The 21,846-nt window shown below is 46.0% G+C and overlaps 1 protein-coding gene across 1 annotated transcript in view; it reads right to left on the bottom strand.

The window, feature by feature from the left end:
• LOC126187946 (probable cytochrome P450 303a1) overlaps positions 1–8,314 on the bottom strand; it is a 113,368-nt gene extending 105,054 nt beyond the window's left edge. The window contains exon 1 of the mRNA XM_049929321.1: positions 8,230–8,314. Within this exon, the coding sequence (XP_049785278.1) occupies positions 8,230–8,314 (85 nt within the window). The remainder of the gene's footprint in view (positions 1–8,229) is intronic.
• Positions 8,315–21,846: the final 13,532 nt, after the last annotated feature.

Here is a 21,846-nt window from a genome sequence, read left to right as displayed (position 1 = left end):
CGCTTAACTTTGTCTTGGTCTTTGAAGCTTATTTAATAGTGAATGACTTTTGTGATGGCCGTAACATTCCAGTTTTCTGCTGTATAAACTCAGCCTTACTCGTAGAGCGTAACGCGAGCACGCTAGCTTGTGAGACAGGGAAGGATGCCAGAACCGTTTCGAATCCGCACGCCGGGTTAACGACCATATGTCTGGCATACTGGCCGTCCTGAATGCGATTTTTAGGCGGTTTTCCACGCTCATTTATGCAAATACTGGTCTGGTCCTCAACCTCCGCCCCAGAAGCAATTCATATTTACATTTATTTATCAACCATCGATCATGTTACAGGATATGGATTTCGTAGAGGTCAGCTGACGGCTATGGGGACAGGATGGGCATCCGGGCACAGAAATAAAAATAAAGAGCAAGAGAGAGAGAGAGAGAGAGAGAGAGAGAGAGAGAGAGAGAGAGAGAGAGACAGAGAGAGAGAGAGAGAGAGAGAGAGAGACTGCTGAACAAACTCTCTGAAGCTCGTCAGCTAGATTACGGTATTGTTACAAAACTCTAATGCGGAGTTTCTGTTTCAGTACGTTTGGTCAGGAAGTGAAAGCTTGTCAAGTGTAGAAAGTGGTGAAGGATGAAACACTCGTACTGTCTGCTGTCCCTGAAATACAGTCCGCAGCCACTGGAGGCAAGGACAGCCTTTCCTACACGAAGTTCCGTTTTCCTGTTTCTCATTTGTCGCCTGTTCCCTTCTGTATGTAACTTAGCTGTTTTCGTCGGAGCAGTTGTTTGGCCATCATAAGTTGAAAATCGATCGTAATTGTACAGAAGATACATGTATATTCCAAAGTGTATTAAAACTCCGCCAAAGCCGGTCCCAAGCCCGGTTGAAAAAGGAGGAGGGGGAGGAGTAACAACCTCGTTAAAAAACCTTGGTTCACCTGGCCCGGGTGATAGTACCTCGTAAGGGTCCCTTGCCAGGGTAACGGTGAAGACCTCAGCGGCAGTGAAGGCGGAGATGAAGATCATCGGAACGGCGGAACTGGCGGAAGAGGTGAAGATTAACCAACGGTCTAGAAGGCGGAAGAAGACACTATATGTCCCAACGGCTTTTGGAGCGGAAGAGTTATCTTCAATCAGCAGCGTCTGTACTTCAGAGAAGCGGCTGCGAAAGGCGTCTGTACTCCAGAGGAGCGGCCTGAATTAACTTCTTAGTGTAGCGAACTAAGTCTTAGTGGAAGGAGGTGTATACCTCTGGAAACAACAGCTTTAACCAAGTATCAGAAATGGAAGGTGCAATGAGAAAGTTTCCTCCCCGTGGTGGTAATACCACCGAAGCTGGGCATTCGGATCCGGGGGCCCAGCATCATTGCGCAACAGACCAGTCGGAGGGTCCTAGGATCCCTAACGCTAAACATAGGAACAGACATCAAACGTTCATAGGAACACTGAACGTGAACTCAATGCTGAGAACAGGTAAACAAAAAGAACTGACAAAACTAATGGATGAACACAAACTAAAAGTTCTGGCTATACAAGAAACAAGATACCCAGATGAGGATACAGTACAGGCAGACCAGTACAGGGTTTATAAAGGGAAACCAGCACAGATAGTAAAGAATACAAAAGGTCTTCGGGTATATGGCACAGCATTTGTGATACATAACTCATTTTCTACTAAGGTACTAGAATTTAAATCTAAATCACCAAGAATATCATTGATAACATTCAGAAATAAAAATAAAAAGTACACACTTATAAATGCCCATGCACCAATAAATAAAGACAACCAACAAAATCCAGAGAAAGTGCAGACATTTTGGGAGGAACTGGAAGAAACAATAGGGAAGATCCCTGAGCAACACACTACAATTCTGTTAGGAGACTTTAATGCACAAATTGGAAGAAACGAATTATCAAAAAGCACAGGGAGGTTTACAGCACACACTAAAACTAACATGAATGGCCAGAGATTAGTAGAGTGTTGTGAGAAATTCAAATTGAACATTATGACAACTAAATTCCAGAAGAATCCCAAAAAACAAACAACATGGAAATCACCGAACAAATTACTTGGCGAGTTCCAGATTGATCACGTGGCAATAAGTTATGATAATTCAAGGGACATTCAAGATGTACAGGTGGTGAAAGGGGCCAACTTTGATTCTGACCATTATCTGACCAAAATTAAGATGAAATTAACACCAGAAAGAAGTCACAAGAGTGACGAAACAAAAATAGCCAAATACAGAGTACAGGACTTAATGCTCAATCAGCAAGTCTTAGACGACTACAAGGAAAAGACAGATAAAATCAAAAGTCACAAATGGGAAGAAATTGCAACCTCAATACGAGACGCAGCAGAACAAACAATTTTACTAACCAAAAAGAAAAAGCATCCCTGGTGGAATGAGGTCTGTGAGAAAGCACTACAGAAAAGAGCCAGAACTTGGGAGAAATACAACTCAACCAAAAGGCCAACTGACTGGGAGCAGTTCAAAACGCAAAGACGTGAAACGACGAAAATCATTAAAAGTGAACGAAGGAAATATGACACACAACAAATACAGAAAATACAAGATGAATTTTCTAAGAACAATACACGCAATTTCTTTCAAACATTCAGAACTACAATAACAAGATATAAACCACCGACACTCTGCTTCAAAGATGAAAAAGGAAATCTGATCACCAGCGTGGAACAAAATTGCCAACACCTAGCGAACTACTTTGAAACGCTGCTAAGCTGCAAAAGACCTGATCAAACCTTGACATTTGAGAAGCCTAAGAATAAGCTACCAGACTCTGAACCACCTAATAAAGAAGAAATTAAAGAGATCTTGAAAGGATTGAAAAACAATAAAGCATCTGGTAAAGATTCGTTAGTCGCGGAACTACTGAAATACACAGGAGAAAACTTAATAAATAATTTCGAGGCACTGTTTGAAGAGATTTGGAATACAGAGAAGATTCCGGAGGAATGGAAGACAGCGTTCATTCATCCATTACATAAGAAGGGTGCCAAGACAAATGCAAATAACTACAGAGGTATCTCATTGTTATCAGTGGCCTATAAGATCCTATCCAAGGCACTACAAAACAGGATTGAAAATCAGGTAGAGAAAGAACTGTGTGAATATCAGGCTGGGTTTAGAAAAGGAAGATCATGCAGTGAACAGATATTCAGTCTACTCTCCATAATACAACTTCGCGCACGCACATCGAAAAATCTAGTAATTACATTCATAGACTTCAAAAAAGCATATGATTCTATTGATAGACCAACTCTGATTAACACATTAGAAGAATTTGGGATTGATGATAAAAGCAGAAGTCTAATCCAGGAAACCCTTACGGGAACAAAATCGCAAGTGAAGTTTTTGGGTAGATTGTCACAACCGTTTGTAATTGGAACAGGTGTTAGACAAGGGGATGGGCTCTCCCCACTGTTGTTTAACATTGTCCTTGAAAAAGTGGTCAGGGAATGGAGAAAGAAGATGGCAGAAGCTGGAGTGAAAAATGGGATAACGTTAGGAAGAAATAAAACAAAAATTGAATGTCTGGCATTTGCTGATGACATGGCAATATTGGCAGATGACATCGAAACAGCAAAGATTCAGATAGAAATGCTGCATGAGATCGCTGAGAAGACAGGTCTACAAATATCGTATGAAAAGACAGAACTGATGATACAGGACAAAACAGACCCAACACAGACATTGCAAACTAAATATGGAATAATTAAGAGAGTTCATAAATTTAAGTATCTAGGGGAATGGATTACACCGACAGGGTTACCAAATGTTTCACTACAGGAAAGAGCAATAAAGATGGAAACGGCATACCAGCTATGCCGAAATGTATACAATAAAAAGTCGATCTCCATCAATGCCAAGCTCAGGCACTACAATGCGGTAATAAAACCAGAAAGTTTGTATGCGATTGAATGCATCCCACTGAACAGAAAACGTCTGTTGGAGAAATTGGAAATAAAAGAGAGAAAAATACTGAGAAAGATCTTAGGACCTAAAAAGGATGGACGAGAATATAAATTGCGATCCAATAAAGAGTTATACGAGAAAATTGAAAAACTGACAACATCCTTTAAAAAGAGAAGACTGAGTTTCTATGGGCATGTCAAAAGAATGGCACCAGAAAGAACGGCAAAGAAAATCCTGGAATACATGGAAAGCAGAAAGACACAAATTAACTGGCTGAAAGAAGTAAAAGAAGACATTGCAGAAATGAACATTATACCAGAGACAGTTTACAACAGAATGGAATATAGGAATGCCATCAACAAAATACAGGGATTCAAAGACCGAACGCAATCAAAGAAGACGGGAACAACCTGGTCGCAAGAACGTAAAGAAGCCCACTCAGAAAAAATGAAGAAGTACTGGGAAGAACGCAAGAAAAAGCACAAGAAATGACTGATGCTTAGCGTAGTCCAAAGTTGACTGTAACGAATAATAATAATAAAGTGTATTAATCTTTGAGTCTCTTTGGCGTTTCCGCCATAAGACTGGTTTTCGGAAAGGATTGATGATAACTTTATTTCACTTCTCTCTTTAAAAACGGTTATTAGAAATAATTAAACAGGTTTTACCTGCGGTGTCGTTGCTACGCTTTTTTGGCGTGTTATTGACGTAATACGTTGTTACCCTTTTCATCGAGAGCACTGCCGTTGTTCTGGTAGGCTTGCTGGTAAAGATGACACAATCAATATAATTCGATGCACAAGTGGGGTATAGCACCTTGTTGTAGGTATATTCATTCCTCACTGTCGGTCTCCAGCTGAGACATGAGCCAGTCTTTCAGCATGTCTTGACTCAAGTGTCCTGTAACTGTTGGTCCTGTGAAGGTAAACCAGCCAAAAACTTTAAACTACAATATCGCACAGAACATATTAACTTGCAACGAGTCCCGGTTGTGTTTCGCCTTAGTGTAGGATGTTTTTCCTCCTCAGGTTCAGTCATTCCGTATGTTCGCTGTGTTATTCGCAATTGGTATTGCCTCATCGCTAAAGACAAGTTTCTCACACAAAACCATTTCACCTAGCGCGTAGTTGTATCATTGCCGTGGGGTCTTCAGAATATATGAATTTGCACTCTAGCTACCCACAAATTAGTTGCACGATAACATATTTTAATTTTTTTTAAACTATTAAAATCTTGAAAAAGAAATCTTTTTGGTAGCCGCTTTAGCTGTTAGCAATTCTTCTGTTACACAGCATAATACGCTAGCGGTTTCGAGATGATTTAACCGCATCATCGGATGTATACATATAACTAATTTAACATTGGTTAAAATACACGGGCTAGAATGTCGAGTACCGCCTAAATTGGATGGTTACAAGATGAGAGTCAAAAATTCCAGTGGGTAGCAGGCGCAGACAGTGTACGTAGATGAGCACTGTGGGCAGCGGGTACGGACCAGTGATGAAATATCAACACGTGCCAGCAAAAGACACGTGGTGGAGACGTACCTATGCTTGAAATACACTCCTGGAAATGGAAAAAAGAACACATTGACACCGGTGTGTCAGACCCACCATACTTGCTCCGGACACTGCGAGAGGGCTGTACAAGCAATGATCACACGCACGGCACAGCGGACGCACCAGGAACCGCGGTGTTGGCCGTCGAATGGCGCTAGCTGCGCAGCATTTGTGCACCGCCGCCGTCAGTGTCAGCCAGTTTGCCGTGGCATACGGAGCTCCATCGCAGTCTTTAACACTGGTAGCATGGCGCGACAGCGTGGACGTGAACCGTATGTGCAGTTGACGGACTTTGAGCGAGGGCGTATAGTGGGCATGCGGGAGGCCGGGTGGACGTACCGCCGAATTGCTCAACACGTGGGGCGTGAGGTCTCCACAGTACATCGATGTTGTCGCCAGTGGTCGGCGGAAGGTGCACGTGCCCGTCGACCTGGGACCGGACCGCAGCGACGCACGGATGCACGCCAAGACCGTAGGATCCTACGCAGTGCCGTAGGGGACCGCACCGCCACTTCCCAGCAAATTAGGGACACTGTTGCTCCTGGGGTATCGGCGAGGACCATTCGCAACCGTCTCCATGAAGCTGGGCTACGGTCCCGCACACCGTTAGGCCGTCTTCCGCTCACGCCCCAACATCGTGCAGCCCGCCTCCAGTGGTGTCGCGACAGGCGTGAATGGAGGGACGAATGGAGACGTGTCGTCTTCAGCGATGAGAGTCGCTTCTGCCTTGGTGCCAATGATGGTCGTATGCGTGTTTGGCGCCGTGCAGGTGAGCGCCACAATCAGGACTGCATACGACCGAGGCACACAGGGCCAACACCCGGCATCATGGTGTGGGGAGCGATCTCCTACACTGGCCGTACACCACTGGCGATCGTCGAGGGGACACTGAATAGTGCACGGTACATCCAAACCGTCATCGAACCCATCGTTCTACCATTCCTAGACCGGCAAGGGAACTTGCTGTTCCAACAGGACAATGCACGTCCGCATGTATCCGGTGCCACCCAACGTGCTCTAGAAGGTGTAAGTCAACTACCCTGGCCAGCAAGATCTCCGGATCTGTCCCCCATTGAGCATGTTTGGGACTGGATGAAGCGTCGTCTCACGCGGTCTGCACGTCCAGCACGAACGCTGGTCCAACTGATGCGCCAGGTGGAAATGGCATGGCAAGCCGTTCCACAGGACTACATCCAGCATCTCTACGATCGTCTCCATGGGAGAATAGCAGCCTGCATTGCTGCGAAAGGTGGATATACACTGTACTAGTGCCGACATTGTGCATGCTCTGTTGCCTGTGTCTATGTGCCTGTGGTTCTGTCAGTGTGATCATGTGATGTATCTGACCCCAGGAATGTGTCAATAAAGTTTCCCTTTCCTGGGACAATGAATTCACGGTGTTCTTATTTCAATTTCCAGGAGTGTAGGAAGACCAGGCCACCTAACAGGCCAGTTAACGCATTGTTGTTGAAACCGCCGGCGCGCAGTAAGCCCGGGAGAAGCGGCCAATAGGACTTCGTGTAGACTATTGCAGCTAGAGTTCATTTTAGTAAAATTCTCCAGGATGTGATGGAAGTAACAACGCAGTCACACATCCAAAAAAATTTATTGGAATTCCACAGAAATCTTCTCAACGACAAAACAGGGTAACAATTCAAAGCTACGTAGGTAGACACTAACGTCAAAATAAAAACGCATCAGCTTTTCGTGGTAAGAGATGCAGTTTTAATTAGACCTCACTAACTCTGCGCTTTCCATCAGACACCACCTCTGTCTATCTAATTGCTCTACGATCTAATAGGATGCCTCTTAACGACGCACGCCCTTTCTAACCCGCAACACTCGTCTCCAAACACCGATCAGAGCTCCACGCACGTCATGGGAACGCGCTTACAAATAACTATAAGCTTTCCTTGCACTGACAGATTATGTTGTTTGACCACTGTGAATCACTAATTCCCGACTTCAGTAACGTGAAACACTTTTAAACAGCGTCTCCATCTCAGAAGGTACACGACTCGCCTCTTACACCAGGGGAACTGCTGGCCGGTCCGCCGATTTCTCGAGCTCCAAGCATCAGCCTGATACTGTTGAAACATTGAGACCTTTCAGCAAAGCTGGCCTGATATGAAAATTGACTTTGTTTTGATACAGGTAGGGGAATTCTCACTGTCTATCTCATTCTTCCGCTGTTATTACTTCTCTGGAAGTGGTTGCCTGCTGCTAGAATTTCTAGCATTATTGTTTTCAACTTCATGGTACTGGGAGAATATCTGACGTAATTGGAAAGTTATTTGACTTTTGACCGAGCTTAGCCAACTATGGCGATAACATTCAGCTTGCTTTATGTGTCTCCCCTACGCCCCACTTTATGCTGATTAGGGAAAATCTAAGAACCAGATTGCCAGACGTTACGTTCGGGATTGAACTGCGAAAGAAAAATATATGGGCATTGGAGATAATTAGCCAATGCAGACAGAAGAAATATAGGTGTACCTCCATAATACGTACAATCTCTAGATGTTATATCTCTCGTGGTAAGATTTACAGTGGCACTGATAAATCGTAAAGAACGCTCGGCCGTTATGAACTTTATTCACGGAACAGAATCTAAAAAACAGCCTCTTACTTTGTTTTTGTATTTTCTGAGAAATGAAAACGAATAGCTGCGGAAATGGCCGAAACACACAGCAAATATTATTGGTCCTTTGATCCCTTTTGCAGTAGAAGGATGTTCAACTCACCCGGTGGAAAGTTCCTCGGTTTTCTTGTGTCGAGGTACGCGAGAAGTAGCAGGATGGCAACGAAGATGAGCCCAGCCACCCACATTCTGTAAACAAACAGACAGGGCACTCAGATCAAACAATTAGAAGCTATTACAATACGTCTTAGTAAATTATGTAATAAACATGTTGCAGTTCTGTATATCTCTATGCAGCTTTTCAGCAAGATCGAAAATGATATCTCGTAAGACAGCTATTGATACCAATTTAGTCAGTTTGGCACCAAATAGAAGGAAACGACCAGTAACATAATTTCCTGTAATTTGGTAATTATAACAACACATTTCGAAGAAGTACATTTACTACCTGACCAAATCGTCCGAACACCCCTATGTAATGCGGAACTGACAGGTAGATGTCACTAGACGCGGCCTAGCCGGTATGAAATTAAGTGGGGAGTATTATGTTGTTGGTCACGAAGAAACGAACACCCCGTTGCTGCGGGACAGAGACCAGCAGGCTGCTCGCGCCTTCTAAGTGAAGTCGAGCCAATCCCGAAATCGGCTCGTCCTGGAACTGGGCAACCAGCAACACCGCAGGCCGACAACACGTTGGTCTTACCTCCTGCGAGAATAATGTTCTCCGCAGCAGCCTGAAGACAACTCAGCTCCACATCACCAGAGGCCAATCTTGCTGCGAGAACAATTTTCTCCACGGCAACTTGAAAAGCATCTGCACATCAACATCACCTGACGCCAGTCTAGCAAGTCACGTAACCATAGCGCCACATCGAGCGGTTGACCAGGAATATCGTTCTAATGTTTAACGTGCACACATGCCGAGCAAGGTATGCTCGCCAGATAAGCGGCTGTCGACTGTGTTGTCGGTAGTGAAGGAGTAACAGCAGAGTGTGTCGCTCAGGGTAGCTCAGTCACTTCGAACATGCACTGAACATTGGATATCTGAGTAACAAATCGACCAGGGACATTTCAGCCCTTCGAAGCCTGTCCAAGTCGACTTTCGGTGATGTGATTATGAAGTGGAACAACCACACCTAAACCATAATAGGCAGATTTCATGTACTGACAAGGACCGTCAACCATTGCGAAAAGTGGTTTGTTAAAACATCGCATGAAATTAGTGGAAGGAATCACTCGTTCTTTCCAAAGTGCTACCATGAGTCCAACTAGCACAATAGCTGTTTCTATGTTTATTTATTTGCAACATGCTTCATTACAATGTTTGTAATATTCCATGTAGGTATTTGTGTGTGTGTGTGTTTGTGTGTGTGTGTGTGTGTGTGTGTGTGTGTGTGGATGTGGATTGTAGTGTTACGTTTGTGCTGTATGAAGCTGAAGATGACAATGAAGATGATGAGAGCGCCAAGCTTAATGTTCCCATTCGACGGACAAATCACCATCAACAGTGCCACATGCCCTCCTTCATGAGACAATGCAGAGAGATTTGGTATTCAATCCAGGACATTGGTGAAAGGCTTAGTGATCAGGAACTTCACACCACCACCTCACTTCCTCTTGTCGGCCAAATTCTGTCAGTGAAATTTGAGCTGTCACCAAGTCTCGAACCGGTTTACCCAGGGTCGAGCGCCACCGCAGAATCGTGCGTTAGTGTTTTTTTTTAACCTTTCTGGCGCCGAAACGAATGGGTGGGGACAAAGTGGGCACGGGTCGCAACCCGAGGCCCAGAAACCAAAGACAATTAGTGAACGTGGAGTAGAGGTACACTGAACATTTTTTTCAACATTCAGATGACCAGTGATCTCGGCCACGGAAGCGCGTGTAACAATGGTTGTACTAGGGAGTTAAAAGGAACAGGTACAATAGTGGAACAGGTCGTAATAAGCCAAAAATTTCTGTAATCAGTGCAAAGTGGTAGCGTAAAGAGCGATTCGACTGGGCAGTAGACAATGGGAAACAAGTGATATGGACTGATGAATCACGCTATGTCCTGTGTCCATCAGGTGGAGTTTGTGTTTGGCGAATGCCTGGACAACGATAGGTGTCATCCGTGGTCTCAATAGTGAAGTACGGAGGAGGTGGTGTTTGTGATTAGGGTGTGGTTTCGCTTATTGAGCTTAAGAATGCGCCAAACGCGGAAGGATAAGGGGAACAGTTCGGAGACGATGACTGTACCCGGATGATAATGATCTCGTCATAAAGTAGCATCTGTGAGGCAACGGCTTGTGGACAATAACATTCCGAAATGGATTGGCCTGCTCAGAGCTCCGAGCTGAACCCAGTGGAACACCTTCGGGATGAGTTAGAACGTCGCCTCCGCTCCTGATTCCAGCCTCGAACATCACTGCCTTCTCTGGTTTCGGCTGTTGAGTAAGAATGGGCTTTCATTCCTCCACAGACATTGACACCTCACTGTAAATGTTCCCAGGAGAGTTGAAGCCGTCATGAAGGCGAAGGACTGACAAACCACATATTAATGTCTTCTATCAGGTGTCTGGCTACATTTGATCAGACCTTTTACGACTATTGGCTTCTAATGAAATGGTTCAAATGGCTCTGAGTACTATGGGGCTTAACATCTTAGGTCATCAGTCCCCTAGACTTAGAACTACTTAAACCTAACCAACCCAAGGACACCACACATCCATGCCCGAGGCAGGATTCGAACTCGCGACCGTAGCGGACGCGCGGTTCCGGACTGAAGGACCTAGAACCGCTCGGTCACAACGGCCGGCTTGCTTCTAATCCACTCAGGTCGAATGAACATTGCTGGTGGTGGCCATAAGCAGAAACGTATCTGTTGTTTAATGTTTTCTTCAGACGGAAATTGTTTAAATGGATCTGAGCACTATGGGACTTAACATCTCAGGTCATCACTCGCATAGAACTTAGAACTACTTATGCCTAACTAACCTAAGGACACCACACACATCCATGCCCGAGGCTGGATTCGATCCTGCGACCGTAGCAGCCGCACGGTCCCGGACTGAAGCGCCTAGAGCCGCTCGGTCACAGCGGCCGGCACGGAAATTGTTGTCCAAATGGATTTATGGGACACGGTGTGGGAATGAATATAGCGAAAATTTACCGAGTATTGAAGTATTGGGGCATGAAACAGTTGCCGTTTTTGACGAAGTGACATTATCACAGTGGTGCAGAGAACCGACGTGTCTCGTTCATTTGGAGTTCAAAGGCCACTCGTGTGTTGGGGCATGCATAAATAGCAGCTCAAAGATTATTGACAGATACGTGTTTCTTCAAAAAATGTGTGTGAAATCTTATGGGACTTAACTGCTAAGCTCATCAGTCCCTAAGCTTACACACTACTTAACCTAAATTATCCTAAGGACAAACACACACACACCCATGCCCGAGGGAGGACTCGAACCTCCGCCGGGACCAGCCGCACAGTCCATGACTGCAGCGCCTAAGACCGCTCGGCAAATACCGCGCGGCTGCGTTTCTGCAGGAGGAACCTGTAGAACTATCCTGTATGCAGTGTTTTACTTGAATTGGGGCTTGTAGTCAAAACAGATTTCTAAACAAGAACAGTCTACTGCTTTGGCTGTCGTTAGTTGAACTAAATTATTCTTTTATTTTGAATTCTCCACTACTGCACGGACTCGGCTACGTAGCCATTTTGAAGTGGTTGCGTAGTATAACCTCCTAAATGCACATAATTGGGTTTCAGTCGAAGTGCTCTTACACTTTTAAGATTAACTGGTATGCTTCATCACAGGTGTTTAATAAACAGTGGGTGTCATGTCTGTAATTTTAAAGTGCCATCAGTCCGTAAGTTTATTGACACTGTGTGACTTCACAGACACTTCGGCTGTAGCACAAGTGAAAACAGCTACGTACCCGAGACTGCGCAGTAGTGGTGAACGCAAAATAAAACGATAATTTAATCCAGTCAGTCACAGCTAGGGTGACAGATTGTCAGCATTCAGAATATTCTTTTCTCTGAGGACATCATCACACCTCCAGTGTTACAGTTGTTTGTGCTGTTCCTCATCTGCTTGATTATCATGTGGAATTGTACTTTGTGCATCTTGACAATGTGGTAGCGTGTGGCTGCAGCTGTATAAACACGAATATAGCCGGCCGCGGTGATCTAGCGGTTCTAGGCGCTCAGTCCGGAACCGAGGGACTGCTACGGTCGCAGGTTCGAATCCTGCCTCGGGCATGGATGTGTGTGATGTCCTTAGGTTAGTTAGGTTTAAGTAGTTCTAAGTTCTAGGGGACTGATGACCACAGATGTTAAGTCCCTTAGTGCTCAGAGCCATTTGAACCATTTGAACCACGAATATATTTGGAAACGCTATTTTCCCAGCAGCTGTCTTTATTGCCTAATTTGCTAAAGTTTAACCGGTTTCAGAATTATAGTTCCATTACCAAATGCGCACCATTTACTGTATCCAAAAGAAAATGTTACAGTCTTTTACACAGGTCAGCGTGGGATTACCGCTCACCGCATACCTATTCTAAGTCAACGTAGTATCATCTAGGATAATCTACACACCATGCTTAAAAAAATTACACACATCGTAAGTCACGTAGGCGGGAGCGAGGCTGAAACCTATCCATAAACACCACGAAATTCACTATTTGCTCACACTCATTCAAAATCAACCTTTACATCAAACGTGTAGAGTTGTTGTAGAGTAGCCTATACGAGTATACCCGGAAATTCTTGCGGACTTCTTGACGGTAAATGAGACGGCTGTCAATAACGTTTCAAAATCGGAATGAAAAGTAAAGATTATTACTATTTTGTATCGAAATTCAGAATTTTTTATCTTTCTGTAGTAACCGTAAGGTAAATCGGTTTATCATTTGTGCCCATTTCTGCGTAATGCTTCTGAGGTGTTCAGTTACGTAGAATATAGAAATACGAGAGACAAATATATCCGCTGTCACTCTGGACAACAGTAAAAACGAAACGGGATTTCCTCGAAAGAAAGGTGCTGAGTAATGGTGGCTAGCAAAGGATCGTCGCTGTCGGCAGTTTCGCGGCTGCACTTTCACCAGAAGCCACGGCACGCTTGCACAACTTCACGATTACGAGCCGGTACAGGAAACGAAAGGCGAGGTCAGGAATCGCAGTCTTCTGCCTGGCGCGCATCATGCCAGGAAACACCCAGGCGATACATACAGGAATTGGAAAAACATGTGGAAGAGCCTGTTTCAACTTCAATGCAGATGCTGTCCAAGCCCGCACGTGGTGCTGTTGTACAGGGTGGCGCACGAAATGTGTTAGCATTTCGTTTTTGAATATAAACTTTATTGTCAATACAGTCTGAAAGGAACATATACTACAATGAAGAGCCGTCCATGGAGATTTGTTCTAACTCAACACACCATTTCGTTTCCTAACTTCCTTCAAACGAACACTGAAGTTAGTGATTACCCTACGGCACATGTCTTCCGTAATTTCACTGCAAGCTTGAAGAATAAGTCTTCTGAGCTCCATTAAATCACGTGGACGTTTCGGGAAAATTTTTTCCTTTAGGTACCTCCAGGAAAAAAGTCACATGGATTGAGGTCTAGACTATTGGGGGGCCAATTCTGTCCGTGATTGAAGCGATCTGGAAACCTGAATAAAATGATCCGCATGTCGAAATGCTCGTGTAAAAACTCCAACACAGTGTTTGCAGTATGTGGTCTTGCTCCATCTTGCATGAACCACTGCGTGTTGGAGGTCAAGGCAGTAGCAAGAAGCTGTGGAATGAAGCTATTGCGAAGCATGCTCAAATAACGCTCGCTGTTCACAGTTTCTTCAAAGAAAAAGGGTCCAATAAGTCCGTGTCTGGAAATTGCTGCCCACGCTGTAATCCTCGGAGTATAATGTTGTCGTTCGCCGGCCGGAGTGGCCAAGCGGTTCTCGGCGCTACAGTCTGGAACCGCGCGACCGCTACGGTCGCAGGTTCGAATCCTGCCTCGGGCATGGATGTGTGTGATGTCCTTAGGTTAGTTAGGTTTAAGTAGTTCTAAGTTCTAGGGGACTGATGACCACAGCAGTTGAGTCCCATAGTGCTCAGAGCCATTTGAACCTTTTTTTTTTTTTTTTTTTGTCGTTCATGAAGCACTTGTGGGTTTTCAGTGGCCAAAAAGCGTATATTTTGTTTGTTAACCACACCGTCTAAATGAAAATGCGCCTCGTCTGAAAACCAAACGTTGTTGAGAGTTTCTTCCCTATCCACCGCCCACTGAGCAAACAGTAGTCTCTGCTGCTTATGGTCTTCAGTGAGCTTCTGTGCACAGGTCAAAAAATGGTTCAAATGGCTCTGAGCACTGTGGGACTCAACTGCTGTGGTCATAAGTCCCCTAGAACTTAGAACTACTTAAACCTAACTAACCTAAGGACAGCACACAACACCCAGCCATCACGAGGCAGAGAAAATCCCTGACCCCGCCGGGAATCGAACCCGGGAACCCGGGCGTGGGAAGCGAGAACGCTACCGCACGACCACGAGATGCGGGCGAAATGTGCACAGGTCATCTTGTATGGGTACATATGGAGGTCACTTTTAAGAATGTGTTGAACGGAGCGTCTGGATATTCCCAGTTGCACTGCTGCCTTTCTACACGATTTCCCAGGACTTCTCTGTACAGCAACTCGTACCGCTTCAATATTCTCCCGCGAACAAACAGGCTTAGGCCGAGGTCGCTTCGCTTCCAATACTGTTCCTTCCTGTACAAATTTGTCGTACAACCTGTGGATGGTCTTCTTGCAAGAGACCCATTGCGTGTTAAACTGTTGTTTTCCGTAACCAAGATAACCGAAGTGACTAATGTTTCAACAGGCACCGTAACGAAGATATACTCGTATACCGCATACAGCGAAAGCGCAAAAACATCATCCGCTGGAAAGCGGAACAGCATCATCTCCTAAGATAAACCACGGACGGAAATGTGTGTTGGGTGAACGTGATAGATGCCATTGAAGAAGTTTGTGACGAGAAATAAGAGAACGATAGCTTCAAAACTCACTGCAGAACTAAATGTCGCGCTCCCGAACACTCTCAGCAACAAAACAACACGACGGGAGTTCCATTAGCTGGCAATTTCAGGGTGAGCGAGAATTCTAAAACCACTCATCAGCGATGCAAAAGCCCGGAACGGGAAAACGTGGTTCCGAAGTTCTAAAACCTGGAGTGGGGAGCAATGAAAGTTAGTTATTTGGTCGTATGAGTCTTTTTTCACACCCTTTCCTACTTCTCGCCGAGTCTACATCCCAAGAGTGAAACATCTGGTGATGAACTGGGCAGCCATATCGTGGTACCCCTGGACTCCGTAGTTACTCTGCAGGATCACATCACTGCCAAGTATTATGTGACCATTTTGGCTGACAAGATCCATCCAGTTGTAAGAGGTCCGAGCAGATGTAATTTCGACGTATTGCTCATGCGCTGCCTGCGATATGCAAGGTATAAGAGAATCGCTGACCAGAGAGCAGTGTTGACTGAGTAGGTACTGTGTAGCTGTAGCAGTAAGTTGCTAGTCTGCGCTAGTCTGGTGTGGAGTCTGCTCTGGTCTGGTATAGTGTATCATGTTGGCTGGGCCGGTCGCGGTGCAGCGATGCCGGAGCCTGACTATTATTGTCTAAGGTAAAAAGGTAATGTTATGTGAACTCCCATGTAAATCTTTTAAAAATGTCCTAATAATAATCTTCGTGATATGAAGTAATTTCTAACAAACATTCATTTCAATTTAAAGAATTTATTAATTTCTTCAATACATGATCATTCCTATTGTTGCAAAAGAAAAGTCAATTGCTTCCTTTCATAAATGACAAATCTATCGGCCAGCATTGCACAGAGCTGTGCCAGAAAAATTTTATATAAGAGCAGATATATTCGCCGTTTTTATTGAGGTAAGAATTTTTCCTTTTTTTATTCAGAATGATCTTACAGGGCCATGACGCAGCACTGCTGTCGTCCAAAATTTACCAGGTTACTGAATTTATTTTTTTATTTCGAGGTTTAGGAATTTTTCTGTTTCGAGTTTACATTAAATGAAAAAAGAATTTTGTGGGTACATTAAATGTGAAAGAACGAATTGGTTTTGTGAGCACTAGGATGAATTGTCGCGTCTCCTCCTGGTCGCCACACCCACCATCCCTCAGTATTATTGAGCCTTCTTGGTCTACTTTGTAGAGAAGGGTGCATCATCGTTACCTGAATTTTCAGCTATTTTGCAGGAAGCATGGTGTAATATTCCCTTGAAACCATACAAGACCGTTATTTATCCATCCCAAGCCGAGTAGAAGCAGTTTTGAATGTAAACGGTTTTCAAAAAATGGTTCAAATGGCTCTGAGCGCTATGGGACTTAGCTTCTGAGGTCATCAGTCCCCTAGAACTTAGAACTTCTTAAACCTAACTAACCTAAGGACATCACACACACGCATGCCCGAGGCAGGGTTCGAACCTGCGACCGTAGCGGTCTCGCGGTTCCAGACTGTAGCGCGTAGAACCGCTCGGCCACCCCGGCCGGCTGTAAACGGCTTTCCTACATCGTTTAGGCTTGGTAATGTGTCGTGTTTTTGGTGTTTCCGTATTTTTGTCCACCCTCCGTAGAGGATGAATCAGATACGGGCAGTATTGTAGAGGTCTTGTAACGACATTATTACAACAGTACTGAACGAGAATGCTGCTATAATTGATAATTGAGCAGTTAGCGTTTGTGGAGTCATAGCGCCTGCTCCGTTCACCACCACCGTACCAATCATGACGGTAGGTCTGAAGATGGTCTAAAACAGCCCGAACCGGTAACCTAATAAAAAAGAACTTTCTTGCGCTTGTGACCTTTTCCATGTCTGATAGTGTTTTATTGCTATAGAGTATACAGTAGCAATAGGCCTATTTCAGCTCTTTGGCCATTTGCAGGCTATATCCATATTGAATCGTGGTGCTGTTACTGTCTTCTAAACTTATTGGTGCATAAGGAACTTCAGTTCCCTTCTAATTTAATTTGTTAATCATTTAATTTAATTTTCACTTGTGACTGCTGTTGTTGAGAAATGTTATCTTAGATCTTTTACTGATGGTATGTGTATCGTATCTGCCAAAACTGCAACTATATATACCATGAATAAAAGATCTAAGCTGAATTTTCTCAACAACATCGGTCATAAGTGAAAATCAAATTAAATGATTAACAAATAAAATTAGGCTACAATTCAGTACTGTTTTCACAATGTCATTACAATACGTAGCAGTAATAACACTAATATTTCCTTGTCGATTCCAGATAACAAACTGATGTTTTCGGTACACATTATGCAAAGGAAGGCGTATTTATTATAGATATAATGCTCTAAATCTTTTTGTCTACCGAGATATAAAAGTAACTATAATATCATCAAAAAACCCATCATCTTTCTTTACGTCACTTTATAGATAATACACTCCTGGAAATGGAAAAAAGAACACATTGACACCGGTGTGTCAGACCCACCATACTTGCTCCGGACACTGCGAGACGGCTGTACACGCAATGATCACACGCACGGCACAGCGGACACACCAGGAACCGCGGTGTTGGCCGTCGAATGGCGCTAGCTGCGCAGCATTTGTGCACCACCGCCGTCAGTGTCAGCCAGTTTGCCGTGGCATACGGAGCTTCATCGCAGTCTTTAACACTGGTAGCATGCCGCGACAGCGTGGACGTGAACCGTATGTGCAGTTGACGGACTTTGAGCGAGGGCGTATAGTGGGCATGCGGGAGGCCGGGTGGACGTACCGCCGAATTGCTCAACACGTGGGGCGTGGGGTTTCCACAGTACATCGATGTTGTCGCCAGTGGTCGGCGGAAGGTGCACGTGCCCGTCGACCTGGGACCGGACCGCAGCGACGCACGGATGCACGCCAAGACCGTAGGATCCTACGCAGTGCCGTAGGGGACCGCACCGCCACTTCCCAGCAAATTAGGGACACTGTTGCTCCTGGGGTATCGGCGAGGACCATTCGCAACCGTCTCCATGAAGCTGGGCTACGGTCCCGCACACCGTTAGGCCGTCTTCCGCTCACGCCCCAACATCGTGCAGCCCGCCTCCAGTGGTGTCGCGACAGGCGTGAATGGAGGGACGAATGGAGACGTGTCGTCTTGAGCGATGAGAGTCGCTTCTGCCTTGGTGCCAATGATGGTCGTGTGCGTGTTTGGCGCCGTGCAGGTGAGCGCCACAATCAGGACTGCATACGACCGAGACACACAGGGCCAACACCCGGCATCATGGTGTGGGGAGCGATCTCCTACACTGGCCGTACACCACTGGTGATCGTCGAGGGGACACTGAATAGTGCACGGTACATCCAAACCGTCATCGAACCCATCGTTCTACCATTCCTAGACCGGCAAGGGAACTTGCTGTTCCAACAGGACAATGCACGTCCGCATGTATCCCGTGCCACCCAACGTGCTCTAGAAGGTGTAAGTCAACTACCCTGGCCAGCAAGATCTCCGGATCTGTCCCCCATTGAGCATGTTTGGGACTGGATGAAGCGTCGTCTCACGCGGTCTGCACGTCCAGCACGAACGCTGGTCCAACTGAGGCGCCAGGTGGAAATGGCATGGCAAGCCGTTCCACAGGACTACATCCAGCATCTCTACGATCATCTCCATGGGAGAATAGCAGCCTGCATTGCTGCGAAAGGTGGATATACACTGTACTAGTGCCGACATTGTGCATGCTCTGTTGCCTGTGTCTATGTGCCTGTGGTTCTGTCAGTGTGATCATGTGGTGTATCTGACCCCAGGAATGTGTCAATAAAGTTTCCCCTTCCTAGGACAATGAATTCACGGTGTTCTTATTTCAATTTCCAGGAGTGTAGAAGGAAGAGCGTAGTAAATCAGCGCATCTCAATTTTTACGGTGAAAATTATTGTAAAAACAAAAAGGATATGAAAAAATATGGAAATTATGCTAAATACGATACCAATCTTTGCTGGTAGACAGGAATTTCAACCATCTCTTATGAATGTTCATAAGGCGAAACTGAAAAGCGCTGTGCCATCAGGCTTCGGCGTCACATTTGGCACAATTTTTCACAGTGTCCTCGGTACGCAGCGAAATTTCGCTGTATTCATTCATTCCTATATCGTGCTCCGAAAATTCCATAATGGAGGAGAGCTATCTGGGTTTTGGAACTGGCCACGCTATACGGTAACAAGCAGAAGCAGGGCACCAGACAACTTCTGTAAAGCAAGCTAAGAACAGATTATAACTCTTGCTTATCGACTCACACTGGGCGTTACAGGAATCACATGTACATTCCTTTAGATATGTGTTTGCAGATTAGCCGGCCGGAGTGGCCGTGCGGTTCTAGACGCTACAGTCTGGAGCCGAGCGACCGCTACGGTCGTAGGTTCGAATCCTGTCTCGGGCATGGATGTGTGTGATATCCTTAGGTTAGTTAGGTTTAATTAGTTATAAGTTCTAGGCGACTGATGACCTCAGAATTTATGTCGCATAGTGCTCATAGCCATTTTTGTTTGCAGATTAAGAAAAAAGCTACTTCGGGAAAAATCTGCTCCTTCTCTTACACAACTCAGCAGCCCTGAGCCTGCCTGATACGCAGTTTACCGAAAAACTGCACCTCGCGACATAAACATGAACTTTGTATAAATTACGTTGCAATGATCGTTGGATTTCGTTTTCTGCAGTTTAGATTACAAATAGCCCCTTCTGTGAATTTGTTACTTTTGTTCGACTTATGACGAATATTTCCTGTCTTTTAGAACCTTCGGTCATACCCTGAAACAACAAATAGCACTATGTGGCACATTTACCGCTGCAAAGACTACGCATATAGTTCAAGTAAGTCGTCCGAGGGTTATATCTAGAAGAAAGAAAAGGGTGAGCATATTTTGGCATATTTTGTGTACGACGCAGTAAAACTCATCACGCCCGCATCTCGTGGTCGTGCGGTAGCGTTCTCGCTTCCCACGCCCGGGTTCCCGGGTTCGATTCCCGGCGGGGTCAGGGATTTTCTCTGCCTCGTGATGGCTGGGTGTTGTGTGCTGTCCTTAGGTTAGTTAGGTTTAAGTAGTTCTAAGTTCTAGGGGACTGATGACCATAGATGTTAAGTCCCATAGTGCTCAGAGCCATTTTTGCCACAACTCATCACGGGAGAACACTGCAATCACAAGGAAAGTGCGGACACGACTCATACATTGTGGATCTTATTTTCGTTATTTTTTAATCACGTGCCGACTCTGATCAGCCTGTGCGCCGTTCTTGTTCTGATGACGCAACTACTGTTGGTCGGAAAATTTTGACTTGGTAGTGACGTAAGCGATTGCAAACGATTTCGCTTTCCGTACTGGTGAGTGTGTCGTGCTTTCGTGCAGAGGAGAGACGTCCCACTCAGCCTAGTTAGGGTCACGTGAGGCGTGTCTGGTAAATCCAGTTTTCCGCGAGTAGCAGGCAGCTGGCCCCACGCGCCAGCTCTCCTCTGCTGGCACTGCCCATTCGTGTCCCGTCCTTCCGCTTCCTTACGGCGTGTCGCAGACGGGGGCAGGCAGCCCGGCCTCGGGCAGCAACACGACTTCCTTCTGTGGAGCAACACGAAAGCCTGTCCGCTCACTTCGACTCCCGCCAGCTCTTCCCTGTCTGTCCTCAGCTTCGTGGAAAGTAGTGCAGTCCAAATTTGCTATCTACACTCCTGGAAATGGAAAAAAGAACACATTGACACCGGTGTGTCAGACCCACCATACTTGCTCCGGACACTGTGAGAGGGCTGTACAAGCAATGATCACACGCACGGCACAGCGGACACACCAGGAACCGCGGTGTTGGCCGGCGAATGGCGCTAGCTGCGCAGCATTTGTGCACCGCCGCCGTCAGTGTCAGCCAGTTTGCCGTGGCATACGGAGCTCCATCGCAGTCTTTAACACTGGTAGCATGCCGCGACAGCGTGGACGTGAACCGTATGTGCAGTTGACGGACTTTGAGCGAGGGCGTATAGTGGGCATGCGGGAGGCCGGGTGGACGTACCGCCGAATTGCTCAACACGTGGGGCGTGAGGTCTCCACAGTACATCGATGTTGTCGCCAGTGGTCGGCGGAAGGTGCACGTGCCCGTCGACCTGGGACCGGACCGCAGCGACGCACGGATGCACGCCAAGACCGTAGGATCCTACGCAGTGCCGTAGGGGACCGCACCGCCACTTCCCAGCAAATTAGGGACACTGTTGCTCCTGGGGTATCGGCGAGGACCATTCGCAACCGTCTCCATGAAGCTGGGCTACGGTCCCGCACACCGTTAGGCCGTCTTCCGCTCACGCCCCAACATCGTGCAGCCCGCCTCCAGTGGTGTCGCGACAGGCGTGAATGGAGGGACGAATGGAGACGTGTCGTCTTCAGCGATGAGAGTCGCTTCTGCCTTGGTGCCAATGATGGTCGTATGCGTGTTTGGCGCCGTGCAGGTGAGCGCCACAATCAGGACTGCATACGACCGAGGCACACAGGGCCAACACCCGGCATCATGGTGTGGGGAGCGATCTCCTACACTGGCCGTACACCACTGGTGATCGTCGAGGGGACACTGAATAGTGCAAGGTACATCCAAACCGTCATCGAACCCATCGTTCTACCATTCCTAGACCGGCAAGGGAACTTGCTGTTCCAACAGGACAATGCACGTCCGCATGTATCCCGT

This window comes from Schistocerca cancellata, chromosome 5, assembly GCF_023864275.1.
Source record: "Schistocerca cancellata isolate TAMUIC-IGC-003103 chromosome 5, iqSchCanc2.1, whole genome shotgun sequence".
Lineage (NCBI taxonomy): Eukaryota > Metazoa > Arthropoda > Insecta > Orthoptera > Acrididae > Schistocerca > Schistocerca cancellata.
This window is presented reverse-complemented; position numbering and strand designations above follow the sequence as displayed.